The sequence below is a fragment of the Staurois parvus genome, unplaced genomic scaffold, assembly GCF_062004578.1.
Source record: "Staurois parvus isolate SC_StPar_1 unplaced genomic scaffold, SC_StPar_1.0 ptg000879l, whole genome shotgun sequence".
NCBI classification, from domain to species: Eukaryota; Metazoa; Chordata; class Amphibia; order Anura; family Ranidae; genus Staurois; species Staurois parvus.
Genome location: NW_028318675.1, coordinates 736,300 through 751,822, shown reverse-complemented (window position 1 = coordinate 751,822; position 15,523 = coordinate 736,300). Strand labels below are relative to the sequence as shown.

Below are 15,523 nucleotides of genomic sequence, written 5' to 3'. Positions count from 1 at the left end.
GCACCCACAGGTCATCTGAGGGGAACACCAATAACACCAACAGTTTATATAGACGACTGCGCATTATACATGCGCCATCTTTGAGAAGACGTAACTTAGTGCGCACGTACGGCTAAGCGGGCACCATTTTTCCTTAGGTATTTTGAACGATACAAGCTGGAGTGACATATACAAGTGTCAGCAAATAAACACTAAATATTCAAATTAATCAAATAAACAGCGCAATACCCAACAAATGATACATAAAAAGAAAAATACTAGTATAACATTTTTTAAAAAAATTTAGAAGTGTCCAAAATAAATGTGTCCAACAAACAAAAAAAAATATAATAAATTTCACATAATATCCAAATAAAATGAAAAACTCATGTGATTTAAAGTGTCGAAAATTAATGTATTTATAAATTTATAAAGTGATTATCCTTCTGTCATAAGTGCTTCCACCATCCACCAGTGAGAAACCAACATTAATCGCACTCACCAGATATTGGCGAATAGTAAGCCTTTTAGGACTTTTAGGGATCCTACACCCCCTCTTAACGCCTCCAGACCTCCTTTCCACCACACCAGACTAAGAAGATTCTTCAACTTCGTTCTCAAGACCTGGGAGAGGCGAAACGCGTCGACGCTCTTCCGGTCTGCTTTACTAACGTCATATGTCACTTCCGGTGAGTGGAACTCACGCCGAGAGGTGCGTTCCAGCGGCCATTTTGGGAACTGTGTGTCTGTCAATTCATTGTCATCCTTTGCACAGATAGCTGTGGGATTTTTGCAGTATATCGTGGATGGTGTTCTGATGATGTTTGGCCGTTGTAGGCTACATAATAAAGAGCCTTTTATATTGCTGCATACCATGAATGACTTGGCATCATTATTATATATTTAAGAAGAAGTTAGTAGCAATATTACACTATATGCTATACTTTCTTCTTTGGCACAACGGTGGAGCGTTTTGTTTGGAGAAAGGAAGTTGAAGAATCTTCTTAGTCTGGTGTGGTGGAATGGAGGTCTGGAGGCGTTAAGAGGGGGTGTAGGATCCCTAAAAGGCTTACTATTCGCCATTATCTGGTGGGTGCGATTAATATTGGTTTCTCACTGGTGGATGGTGGAAGCACTTATGACAAAAGGATAATCACATTATAAATGTATTCGTTTTTGGTGAAGCCCTTTGAAGTTGAAGAAAAAGGCTCAAGTTTCATAATGTTATATATATATTTTGATGATTTTTGATATTTTGATGGACACATTAATTTTGGACACTTTAAATCACATTATGAGTTTTTCATTTTATTTGGATATTATGTGAAATTTATTATATATTTTTTGTTTGTTGGACACATTTATTTTGGACACTTCTAAATTTTTAAAAAAAAATTTTATACTAGTATTTTTCATTTTATGTATCATTTGTTGGGTATTGTGCTGTTTATTTGATTAATTTGATGATTTAGTGTTTACACTAGTACACAGCAGCATCCTATATATATTATATATTTTTTAGTAGGAGGGGTTTGTTCTGTGGCGCAGGAGTATATATTTATACACAGTAAATATTAGATAGTAGTGGGGTCCGGATAGGTCAGTAAGTAGTGATCAGTTGTTGGATCAAAACAAGGCGATATAAGAAAAGGGACAACAATTGAGTGTCCTAAATCCAGGCATATACCAAGGGAAGAATGGAAGCTGAGGTGTCATATATGTCAGGGGAAACATACCATATAAATCATTATAATTCCCAACAATATACTATATAGTCACTAACAATGATATACCACCAGATATAAATATATATATATATACCAAGGGAGGAATGGAAGCTGAGGTGTCATATATGTCAGGGGAAACATACCATAGAAATCATTATAATTCCCAACAATATACTATATAGTCACTAACAATGATATACCACCAGATATAAATATATATATATATACCAAGGGAAGAATGGAAGCTGAGGTGTCATATATGTAAGGGAAACATACCATATAAATCATTATAATTCCCAACAATATACTATATAGTCATTAACAATGATATACCACCAGATATAAATATATATATATACCAAGGGAAGAATGGAAGCTGAGGTGTCATATATGTCAGGGAAACATACCATATAAATCATTATAATTCCCAACAATATACTATATAGTCATCAACAATGATATACCACCAGATATAAATATATATATATATAGTGTGTAAACGTGGGATTATATTATATATTATTATCTGGGAATACAAGTCATTCACACTCTACTGGTAGACAACAAGGTCCCCCAATCAGTCCGCCACCTTCCAGTCTCTGCAGCAGAATACCAGGATGGAGTCTAGATGACGCCTCCCACTGACTCCGCCCCTCTCCATGACTTGGATTCCTTAGTGGAGATGACACCTTGGAAGAGGATTGAACCCCAAATGTCTATCAGACAAACTATGAAGATCCAAACTCCCTCAGATTCAGAAATGAGATGACATTTCACAGAGGAGAGATTCATTTATACTTTACCAGGTGAGGAGAGCTGTGGTGGATGATAGGACCGCCCCCGAGGATTCCCAATGGCTGCTCCCCATAGAATCTGTTCTGGTATGGAGAGTCTGGATTGGTGGAGAGCGGAGATGAGGATCAAATGAGTGTCTGTGAAGATCCGTGTGCACCATCCAGTGTCAGTCCCTCTCTGAGAGCCCCTCCCCCTTTTATATCCAAAATCCCCTTATCTAAGGAAAAGAGGCGTGGCTTAGAGTATTTACCTGCATCTGATTGGCCAACATTTCTGTTGACATTCCCTCTTTCCGGAGGTTTCCATTTCCAGAGATGTTTCCTCTGTTAATGATTGGTGGGACACAGACAATCCAATCTTCATACATACATGGAGGCCCTCTGCCATTCAGAGAGGAGATGTTTCTGATCCCCTCCCCCGACACATGAACTCCCTGCCTGCAGATTCAGAGTGAAGGAGAAATCTTCCACACTTATCAGCTGCTCATTGGGGTATCTTTCCCATCCCCCCACTGCCACACACAGCCAAAATAAGACTCTGTGGGGGCAGGACCAAAATGCCAATGTGAACGGGGTGATTAGGGAGTGCTCAGACCCATTCATAACACCCTTTGCACACTCCTGCAGCCTATTAGCTCCCATTTCCCTTTCTACATCTCAGCTGATCTCCTGCAGCCTATTAGCCCCCATTTCCCTTTCTATGTCTCAGCAGATCTCCTGCAGCCTATTAGCTCCCATTTCCCTTTCTACATCTCAGCTGATCTCCTGCAGCCTATTAGCCCCCATTTCCCTTTCTATGTCTCAGCGGATCTCCTGCAGCCTATTAGCTCCCATTTCCCTTTCTACGTCTCAGCTGATCTCCTGCAGCCTATTAGCCCCCATTTCCCTTTCTACGTCTCAGCGGATCTCCTGCAGCCTATTAGCCCCCATTTTTCTTTCTACGTCTCAGCGGATCTCCTGCAGCCTATTAGCTCCCATTTCCCTTTCTATGTCTCAGCAGATCTTCTGCAGCCTATTAGCTCCCATTTCCCTTTCTACGTCTCAGCAGATCTCCTGCAGCCTATTAGCTCCCATTTCCCTTTCTACGTCTCAGCAGATCTCCTGCAGCCTATTAGCTCCCATTTCCCTCTCTACGTCTCAGCAGATCTCCTGCAGCCTATTAGCACCCATTTCCCTTTCTACGTCTCAGCAGATCTCCTGCAGCCTATTAGCACCCATTTCCCTTTCTATGTCTCTGTACTCTGTGGGGGTGGGACTTGGGAGAATAAGACTCTGTGGGGGCGGGACTTGGTGAGCAGTACTCTATGGGGGCGGGACTTGGTGAACAGTACTCTGTGGGGGCGGGACTTGGTGAGCAGTGCTCTGTGGGGGAAGGACTTGGTGAGCAGTACTCTGTGGGGGCAGGACTTGGTGAGCAGTACTCTGTGGGGGCGGGACTTGGTGAGCAGTACTCTGTGAGGGCGGGACTTGGTGAGCAGTACTCTGTGGGGGCGGGACTTGGTGAGCAGTACTCTGTGGGGGTGGGACTTGGTGAGCAGTACTCTGTGGGGGCGGGACTTGGTGAGCAGTACTCTGTGGGGGCGGGACTTGGTGAGCAGTACTCTGTGGGGGCGGGATTATGATTAGATTTACTATTCCATTCATTTTCTGCTCATATAAAGATGGAATTCAGATATAAAGACGGGAAGTATGGAGCAGAGAAATGAATAGACCTCCCAGCAATGTTATTACCAGGCTGCAGCTAGGGGGAGCTCTAATGTCACCCCAGCAGAGTGATCCCATCTAGCCCACATTAACCCTCTCACTGCCAGAGCTGGTTTTGCAGTGTGTAGGAGTCTGGGATGCGTTTTGTTGAGGTGGGGGAGGGGTTATGAATTGTTTCCATTCTCACTGTAGAATGTGCTGCAACAAAAGTGACATGAAGGCTCCTCCCACACTGATCCGCGGGACACGTATGACTTTTTGCTGCATTTCTGCCATGTTTTTACCGTGTTTGCATTGCACTTCTTAAAGATCATGTGACTCAAAATCCGCACCAAACCCTCACCGTGGGGGCATTGTTGGTTTGTTCTGCGGCGGTTTCCATTGATTTCAATGGGGAGGGGCGTTCTTGGAGCGTTTTTTTATCACCCCAAACCTGCACTAAAGATGCAACAAGCAGGACTTTGAAAAACGCAGCGGCCCCGCATCGGCTGAGTGTGAAGAGTTCCAGGAATACACGGTCACATGATGTTCTTCTACTAACACAAACCTGGGAGAACACCGGATGGGGTGACAGCAGAGTGACCGATAATGACACACATTGAGCTGCCGATAAAACTTCATTTCCAGAGTCCCCCCACAATACAGGAGGGGGCGCTATGTACTGTGGGGTCTGGGGGAAGGAATCCGGGAGGGAAATGTCATCTGCAGAACATTTCATACTCTGCTCTAGATTTATAAATGTCAGGGACGTGCGATGATTGACACCCCCTTACCCAGATAATGGGGACTTGTAATCTGACAGATTCACACAGGAGTTGTTCATTGCTGAAGGAGCCCCGAGAAACCTTTGGAGGAGCCCTGGCTGAGGAAGGCTGGACTAGGCAGTCATATATTTCTGTCCCCCTTGGTGGGAGTGGAGGTGACCCCTCTATAAGGATCTACAGTCCATACACACCCAGCACAAGGCCGGGGTCACACTACCAGACGCTTCTCGGGGCTGCAGTTCCTCTGAGCTCCACAAGGTGGGGATCTCACCTCTACCCAGACAGGAATTCTCTATGGAAGACAGACAGGAAGTGATGTCAGGGACAGACAGGAAGTGATGTCAGGTACAGACAGGAAGTGATGTCAGGTACAGACAGGAAGTTCCGGGTGAGAAGTGAGGCAGGAGGAAGCAGAGAGGAGACATTGGTGGAAGTGGCAGCAGAGGAGGTAATAAGATGTTGTTATTATACAGGATTTATGGCGCCAACAGTTTGGTCAGCACTTTACAATATAATGGGAGACAATACAGCAACAATACAGTTCAATAGAAGAGGGATAGGAGGGCCTGATCCTGGGAGCTTACAATTTAGGAGATTTCCTATTTGCACCCAGTAACCCCCCCATCATGTCCATCCTCTTCCTCTATAGTCACGTCTGTCCTCTTCCCCCATAGTCATGTCCGTCCTCTTCCCCCATAGTCATGTCCGTCCTCTTCCTCCACAGTCACGTCTGTCCTCTTCCTCCACAGTCACGTCTGTCCTCTTCCTCCACAGTCACGTCTGTCCTCTTCCTCCACAATCACGTCTGTCCTCTTCCTCCATAGTCACGTCCGTCCTCTTCCTCCATAGTCATGTCCGTCCTCTTCCTCCATAGTCATGTCCATCCTCTTCCTCCATAGTCATGTCCGTCCTCTTCCTCCATAGTCATGTCCGTCCCCTCCCTCCATAGTCACTGTGACGTCTTTTATCTCCAGCAGATGATGATACACAAATATATAGTGTGGGAACCCAGATTAACCCCTTCAGGGGCAGAACATTCCCCACTTCCGGGGCCGGAACATTCTCCTCATTGTGGAGAGGTGTCACCTTCTCACCTCTTCAGTCTATACTAATGAATTATACCACTTTTATAAGTGGCGGGGAATGGAGAATCCTATGACATCACACTGACCTCACAGCTCCTCCTCCCAATGTCCCTCCATCCAGAGTCAGAGAATCCTATGACATCACACTGACCTCACAGCTCCTCCTCCCAATGTCCCTATCCAGAGTCTATATGTCCTATGACATCACACTGACCTCACAGCTCCTCCTCCCAATGTCCCTCCATCCAGAGTCAGAGAATCCTATGACATCACACTGACCTCACAGCTCCTCCTGCCAATGTCCCTCCATCCAGAGTCAGAGAATCCTATGACATCACACTGACCTCACAGCTCCTCCTCCTAATGTCCTTCTAGGAATGACCGATAAAATATCATATAGCGGGGTCTCCAAACTTTCTAAACAAAGGGCCAGTTTACTGTCTTCAGACTTCAGGGGGTCTGACTGTGGACAGTGATAGTAGAAAACATCCTGGCATCAGTGGGAGTAAACCGTGTCCCATCATTGGTGTCATTGGGGGACTAGTGACCTGTGGTTGATGTCAGTGGAAGGAATAGTGCCCCATCGGTGGTATTGGTGGTGGGGGATAGTGATCTATTGTTGGTGTAAGAGTCAGAAATGATGCCCCATCATTGGTGTCAATGGGGGGAATAGTGCCCCAGGGGCTAGATAAAGGCAAGCAAAGGGCTGTTTCCGGCCCTCGGCTGCAGTTTCAAGCCGTGTACATTTTGTTGACTAAACTATTTGAGTCGACTAAAATACGACTAAAACAATAATTCAGATGACTAAAATGCAATTAAAACTAAAATGCAATTAAACTAAAATGTATTGTAGACAAAAGACTGACAAATCCTAAATCGAAGTTTGGCATCAAAACTGGTTTGTAGGTAACTGGCATCAGGGACAGGAGAGCTAGAAAAGGACATAAATGAAGATCTATGGGAAAGGATGGAACTGAAGGCTAACATAGCAGAAACAACAAGACTGGATGGCCCCGTGGGGTTACCATGGACACTGTGACATCACCATCACTGACATGTAACATGGAACAGATGGAATTAAAAATGTATTAGACATAAAGGAATGATCTCCTAGATTGTCAGCTCTAACAAGCCGGCCCTCTGCTTCCTCTTCTACCAAATTGTATTGTAACTGTAATGTCTGCCTTCATTTTGTACAGCGCTGAGCACACTGTTGGTGCCATATAAATCCTGTATAATAATAATAATAATTTATCTCCTTTCTTCTTATTCTATGGTCTTAGGATGTGGGGCCCTTGGCATCCTCATAAGCAAATCAGAACTGTAGATCCTGCGTTGTGTTATGATGTCAGAATTCCTTATACCCTGCATAGTGTGGGGGTCCTGTGGGGGGAATTATACCTCAGCCTGAAGTGGGGCTTTAATAAAATGGAGACCTGAATGGAGAGGTGAGGAGGATTCTGGGAATATCATTTGATGTGACTATTTGTGTTCAGATGTAGAGTTTTCCTCCTGTGAAGTCTGGAGATCATATGACATCACATTGCCTCCACCTCCCTCCCTGATAGAAGAGAGAAAGAAGAAGAAGATTCTAGAAGTCACCAGAGAGATCACTGAGCTGCTGACAGGAGAGGTGAGCGGTGCCGGGAATTCTGGGACATTCTCCAGTAACAGACAAGGGATGTGTCTGGATGGTGACTGTATCATTGTGTGTGTCAGGTTCCTATAAGGTGTCAGGGTGTCACTGTCTATTTCTCCATGGAGGAGTGGGAGTATTTAGAAGGACACAAGGATCTCTACAAGGACGTCATGATGGACAATCAGCCGCCCCTCACATCACCGGGTAAGAGGAGACTTTATTGTAAAGGAGAGAGCAGTACGGAGGATCCACCTAGATCCCCCATCATCTGATAAACACATAGAAACAATGGATTCAGTCAGTGTGTGTGTTTCCTACAGATGGATCCAGTCATGGGAACCCACCAGAGAGATGTCCCCGTCCTCTGTATTCCCGGGATTCCACACAGGAAGGTCACACCATCCCTCACCATCATCAGGTAGATGATGACAATTATTGGTAGTTGTGATTTATACACAGCATGTTTGTTACAATGAATGTTTTATTATATCTTTCAGAGTGGAATCCTCGGGGATGATAATATTGATGTTAAAGAAGAGTATAAAGAGGAGGATGAGGAGTATGGAGTGATGGAGAAGTTTTCAGAAGGACACAAGGATATGATGGAGCCACCTAATACCAGGAACCCACCAGAGAAATGTCCCCGTCCTCTGTATTCCCGGGATTCCACACAGGAAGATCACACCATCCCTCACTATTACAAGGTTGGTGGGATGGAGAATCTAGAATATGGTCTCACAGAAGTGATTGTTTTTTATGTGATGTCACAAAGTTTATGTTTTACAGATGAACTCTTCTATTATTATTTTGTTTTAGGTTGAAGATCTGATAGATATAAAAGTTGAGGTGAAATCAGAAGAAGAAGAAGAGGCGTATGTGAGGGATGATCAGCAGTCTATGGAGGAGGATGGAATAACGGGGACATTTATAGAGGAGGACACTCCTACAGAGATCAGCACAGGTGGGTCATGAACACTAAATCCATTCCTCCACCCATACTGCTCACTGATTGGTCCAGAGTAGGGCGGGGACTGGGTGATATCAGCCTGTAATCCCCTGGTCACTTTCCTGAGCTGTGTTCCCCGTCCTGTATTCCTGGATTTCTCTCGGATAATCTTCCTTCTCTGTGCTGCAGACACAATTTATGTATCTAGACTGGATTTATGGAGGTTCTGGGGTTCAGCTGGCAGCAATATGTTGATTTTCACCATAGACATTATTAGACCTAAGCACCGGGGGCATGTGATTTGGGTCTTCTGTCCCATGACCGGGTCTAGCAAGATCTCTGACAGAACAATTCTCCCAGAGATACTTACTCTGAGTGCAGTCTCAGGAGATGGGAGGCAGCGGTGTGGGATCTCTGCAACTTGTCTCAAGTAAACATTTAATGTTCCACTGATAACTGAATACCAATATTATGAGACCTGAACCGTACACTGTATAAGTTATATTGTACATTACATACTCCTGACCCCTGCGCTCTATACTCTATATTGTACATTACATACTCCTGACCCCTGCACTATATACGCTATGTTGTACATTACATACTCCTGACCCCTGCACTATATACTCCATGTTGTACATTACATACTCCTGACCCCTGCACTATATACTCTATGTTGTACATTACATACTCCTGACCCCTGCACTATATACTCTATGTTGTACATTACATACTCCTGACCCCTGCACTATATACTCCATGTTGTACATTACATACTCCTGACCCCTGCACTATATACTCTATGTTGTATATTCCATACTCCTGACCATTGCACTATATACTCTATGTTGTACATTACATACTCCTGCCCCTGCACTATATACTCTATGTTGTACATTACATACTCCTGACCCCTGCACTATATACTCTATGTTGTACATTACATACTCCTGACCCCTGCACTATATACTCTATGTTGTACATTACATACTCCTGACCCCTGCACTATATACTCTATGTTGTACATTACATACTCCTGACCCCTGCACTATATACTCTATGTTGTACATTACATACTCCTGACCCCTGCACTATATACTCTATGTTGTGGATTACATCATTCTAATACCGTACTGTACTGAGTCCTAACTTTTGTATCTTATATAAGTTGTCCATTACATCGGCCTTACTTCTTTTGCACTCATTTTCTCCCAGCTGGACATTTTATATCGGATGATGTGATTGGAGCACAGACTTTTACATGGTGATAATAATGTGATAACATCCTCCAACTTTGGACCCTTAGACTGAAAGTGATAATGAGGGAGGAGTCAATACCCCAATGATGGTGGTCTTCAGGATCAGTCTAGTCTTCATCTTGGTTGTTCTCCCCCCATCCTCACTCTTGACCTCTGGTGGGGCTCAGCCCCGCTGTTCTTCATGACTAAATCATGGACTAAATAAGGAAGTGCAGTACTTCTTGTGTTGGGAAGATGGCGATGAGTGATAGAGGGGGTGGGGACCCTCGTCCTATAATCCCCTCATCACTGTCCCTCCTATAAAAGACAGTTCTGGTTGTTTCCTCACTCTCTGACTAAGGTCCATGAATAAAGAAATGACCTGGTAGGAGATCAGAGGAGCCATTTCCTAGTTCCCTTGAGGGTGGAATTGTAAGCTCCTCAGAGACCAAGCTGCCTGATGTGGGCGTAGTCCTGGTTTGGGGGAACCAATCAGCTCCTGTCTAGTAATCCTCTTTGTCTTTGTATTTTAGTCCATGGCCGGGAGATGAGGAAAACCTCCGAGGATTGTCTCACTTTGTCTCCAGACTGGAAAGTAGAAGATGAGGACATCACACAGTATAGTCCAGGAGAAAACCCGGCTCCCTCCAATGTCCATCCGGCACCACCCAGTGTAGATGGACCATCAGATTCCTCGTATCCTGAGGAACCTCAGACTGTGCGGGACCGGGCCGGCCTTCCAACAGGGAAGAGGTTCTTCTGTACTGAGTGTGGGAAATGTTTTTCAGTGAAGTTCAGTCTTTCCAGACATCAGAGATCACACACGGGGGAGAAGCCGTATTCCTGTCCTGATTGCAGGAAATGTTTTTCATTGAAGTCCCATCTTTCCACACATCAGAGATCTCACACGGGGGTGATGCCATATTCCTGTTCTGAGTGTGGAAAATGTTTTTCACACATATCCAATCTTTATAAACATCAGAGGTCTCATTTGGGGGAGAAGCCATATTTCTGCCCTGAGTGCGGGAAATGTTTTTCAGTGAAGTCCAGTCTTTCCAGACATCAGAGATCACACACGGGGGAGAAGCCGTATTCCTGTCTTGAGTGCGGGAAATGTTTTTCACGGAAGTCCCATCTCTCCATACATCAGAGATCTCACACGGGGGTGATGCCATATTCCTGTTCTGAGTGTGGAAAATGTTTTTCACAGATATCCAATCTTCACATACATCAGAGATCACACACGGGGGAAAAGCCTTATTCCTGTTCTGAGTGTGGGAAAAGTTTTTCACATAGATCCAATCTTTACACACATCAGAGATCTCACAATTGGGAAAAGCCACTTTCCTGTCCTGAGTGAGAGAATTGTTCCTCACTGAAGTCCTGTCTTCCTGTACATCAGGGATCCCACACAACCCTGGAGGTGTATTAGTACCTTGAGTGCAGGAAATGTCTTCTAGATGAATGTTGCTGGACATCCCAGCTCTCGTGGGGAAGAAGCACACCCTGATGTACACCTCAGATATACTCCATGGCTGATCTTCATCATGGATGGAACAGTTCATAAGGAGATCAGAGGCCCCCAAAGACATGGATGAAGTGTGGGACCGGGTTGGTCATTGATAGCAGGAGAGGAATAAAAATGGAGTCCTGCCCTGTGATTGGCTGAGTACATTTTGTGGTGGGAGATTTCACAAACACTTGGAGGTCTGTTTAAAAATAAATATTTCTACCTCCTGTATACCGGACACTTCCACCCCCTTCCTGCCCAGGCTGACTGGTAACTATCAGCACTCTCACACTTTGAATGACAATTACACAGTCATGCAACATTGTACCCAAATTATATTTTTATCATTTTTTTCACACAAATAGATATTTATTTTGGTGGTATTTAACCCCTTGACGCCGACGTAACACAAATATGCGGCCTCACGGACCTGGGCTTTTTTCCGTGGGGCCGCATATTTGCGTACCTGTCTTTGTGTTGGGAGCGCGCCCCTCAGCGCGCTCCCAGCACCGAGACCGCGGTGTCACTTAGAGCACCGGGTCCCGTTCTAACGATCGGGACCCGGGATTCCCGGTCCCGGGTCACATGATCGCTGTGATAGCCTCTGATTGGCTATCACAGTGATCAGTCACTGTGCAGCCCGGCCCCCTTGTTTTTTTTTTTCTCTCTCTCTATGAATGGAGAAGAGAGATACATTGTATCTCTCGAACTCCTGTCAGAGAGAAGAAAAAAAAAGTTTGTAAAAAAAAAAAAAAAAGATAAATAAATAAATATTAAAAAAATAAAAGAAAAAATTAAAAAAAATACCTAGATCAAGGTTTGATCTAGTTCAGTGCCAGGGTTAGTGTTTAGGTCAGGGTCAAGGTCAAAGGTCAGGGTCAAAGGTCAAGGTCAGGGTTTAAAAAAAATTTGGTATTAGTGTCAGTTAGTGTTAATGTCAGTGTCAGTTAATGTTAGTGTGTTTTAGGTAAAAAAAAGACAAAAACAAAATGCGCACTATGGTTTCTGGGCTGTACTACGGGTACAAACAACAAATAACATACACATATATGGTATCGCTGCGATCGTCAAGAGCTGGAGAATTTATTTTGGGTTGCTCTTTGGTGGTAGGTTATGGTCATAACAAGAAACACATAGCTAAATAAAAAAAAAAGGATTTTTTTTTACTATTTTTGGCCAGTTTTCCTTTGATAATAAAAAAAAAATCAGGAGATATCCATTACCATTTACCACCAAATGAAAGCCCAATTTGTCCTGAAAAAATCAAGGTATAATCCACCTGGATGTGCAAAGTAGTTGTGATGATATGTACGGTTTTGCTATCACATGTCAACGGTGCAGAATTGTGCTTAGGCCTTTAGATTTGTTTTACCCTTAGGCGTGAAGGGGTTAAACACCACTTTTTACCATTTTTTCTTGTTTTTACAAATAAATGGTCTTTCCTTATAAATGTAGACAAAGGTGTATTCTGCGCCATTTCTTGGGTACAATAACCCCAATCAGTGTCTATGATTCAGTGTGTAGGAGAGTTATAGAGTCTACAAACTATGGGATAGATGTCTGAAAATCCATCATGTCTGATGACGGCAGATCTCATTTCTGAGGATCAAAAACACCAGAACGGTACAAATTGTCAGAACTTTATCTGTGAGGAAATAATCCGTATACAATTCATGGAAACAGGCGGGATCTGGAATGAAGGAGATTCCCTACTAATTCTCACAAAGTAACCGACATCCCAGTTCTGTATTTGTGATAATTGGAAGACGAAATAAAACACAATAATGTGCAAAAATATATATTTATTAATAATATAAATCAGTACAAAATGGGGATGAAATCTAATAGGTGATGATAAATAATAAACAATACAAGATAACAGTACAATGATCTAATCCACAATAATGGGGAGAAATACAAGCCAGCAATTACTGCCAAATATTAATGAATTACATCCAACTGTCTGGAAATGTCGTGTAAGAAATCAGTAACTCAGCAACATGTGACAACAGATATACAAATCCCCCCCGTGATCTCTCTACAACCAGATATTCAACGCTCAACGTGTACCTTGCCATGACTTGATCTGGAATCCCATACACAGGCCAATCCAATCCGCTTACAATCTGAGATGAAGATGTAATGTTACATGAAGTAGTCTACCTTGTCATATATATACTGTATACATCCCGATAAACCATTTTGAGTCTAGACCTACTAGCCAGGCACAAACCTTACTCTCCACCAGTTGCCCCACCCAACCTTGCCCAGGTCCACCTCCACCCCCAGCCCATCCCCCAATGCTGTCCCTAGCCCTGCCCCCAACCACACCCCTTTAAAGCTTCTGAAATTACATTTTTCTTTAGAATAAAGAGTCCAAAATATAAAAAACTGCAATTATAACTTTATTATGTCAATTTAAACATCACAGCAATAGCTGAATAGCCATCGGGTGCAATCAAAACATCAAGTTTTACAGCTTTAAACCTGCAGTGAACATTTTGTATTTGTTTTGTTTATCTCCTGCATCTTTAGTAACTACAGTAAAGTCTCTTTTAAAGGATGTAAGTTTAGTTTAAGTATAGCATAAGAAAAAGTGCTTATTTTGATGCCAAAAACATGGAATAATAATTACTGTAAACATGTTGTATTTTTCATCTCCAGCAGAGACCTTAGAGAAGTGCGGCATTAAGAAAAAAGAAAAAAGTGCCTCTTTTGATGGCCAAAAAACATGGCATAACAATAGTAAACATTTTGCATTTTTTATCTCCAGCATCTTATTAAAAGAGATCTTAGAGAAGTAGTGCATTAAGAATAAACAAAGAAGTGCTTATTTAGATGCCAAAAAACATGGCATAACAATAGTAACCATTGTAACATAGAGCAGCCATGGTTTGTGTTGTACAGCAGGACCAAGACTTGTGTAATACTCTTTTTCTGATGCAAAATACCACTTCAATGGCTGTGTGTGGATTGAATTCTATTCAATTAAGAAAATAAAACACCAAAAAATAATTATTTGGATGCCAAAAAGCAGTAGGAAGCCAGTTTCACATCAAGATTTGCTATGGTTTTCATTGTACAGCAGGACCAAGACTTGTGTAACATCCCCTTTCTGATACAAAATACCACTTCAATGGCTGTGTGTGGATTGTAATCTTTTAGTGGTGGTCCATTAACAGCAATCATCAGAAGATCATCCAAAGTCTCCCGTGTCAGTGATGAACGATAGACCGTCTTTATTCTGATTTGGTAGCTATAGCCACGTTCACATGAGACGGTTGTTGGGGGAAGTTCGGCACAGAAATTGACCAGAGGGAGTATGTTGCTGAATCTTTCTGCTGATTCAATCTTTTCAGAGTCTCATTAAAAGAGTCCATTTGGAATGGAGAGTTTGAGGTCAGCCCTCTCTGCTTCTAACAGCTCAATTTTGTCTTCAAACTGATTATCAAAAACATGTTTTGCAATTCTGTGCAACTCAGTCCATCCAAAGTTGGGGATGTGAGCTTTGTCTGGCCAAGACACGCTGTTCAATATATGGACAGATTGTACAATATCTGAGGAGAACAAGGAAAGCCTCAAAATGAAATCTCTTTCTGCTTTGGCCAATACAGATTGGCCTATAGACTGAAATTCTGTCACCAGCTTGAAGGTTGGTCAGCTGCAGCCCGTGTCGTTTTCCATCTTCTGTAAACTTACTAAGAAATTCAAGTTTGTTTTTTTCTTTCCCATCAGAAAGATTCTGAAGAGTTTTAGCTGCTTGTTCTAGTTTGTTTTTTACCTGACAGATCATAAGTTCCTTGTTCTGAAGACCCTCTGACAAAGGGTTCAGCTTGCTAGAAAATAGAATAGGAAATGTAAAAGTTTCACAAACGTCATCTGTTTCAGGTCTTTCAGGATGCCTTTAACTTTAGCAGATTCACATGATCCCTCAGATGATATCTGCTCAGAATGGCTCCCTACTGTCTTCCAGTGTTGCAGAAAAGCACACAAGGCCTCGACTTTGCTGCATAACCAGCGCACTGTGTGTACATCTTTCATTTTCAAGATTTCCTCAAAGTGTCTGCGAGATCTTTACTGGTTGGCAACCCTTCTTGATCCACGTTACAAGGGTCAAGGTGCAGAGCTCATCCAGTC

General features: G+C 43.1%; 1 protein-coding gene and 1 long non-coding RNA gene across 2 annotated transcripts in view; both read left to right on the top strand.

Moving 5' to 3' along the window:
- The window catches only part of LOC149443011 (uncharacterized), a 473,108-nt gene that overhangs the window by 152,201 nt on the left and 305,384 nt on the right, over nt 1-15,523 (top strand). The gene's annotated exons all lie outside the window — the stretch shown is intronic.
- On the top strand, nt 10,424-11,537 carry LOC149443014 (uncharacterized). The gene has a single exon (XM_089655956.1). The coding sequence runs from the start codon at nt 10,424-10,426 to the stop codon at nt 11,234-11,236; it is 813 nt and encodes a 270-aa protein (XP_089512082.1). The 3' UTR covers nt 11,237-11,537.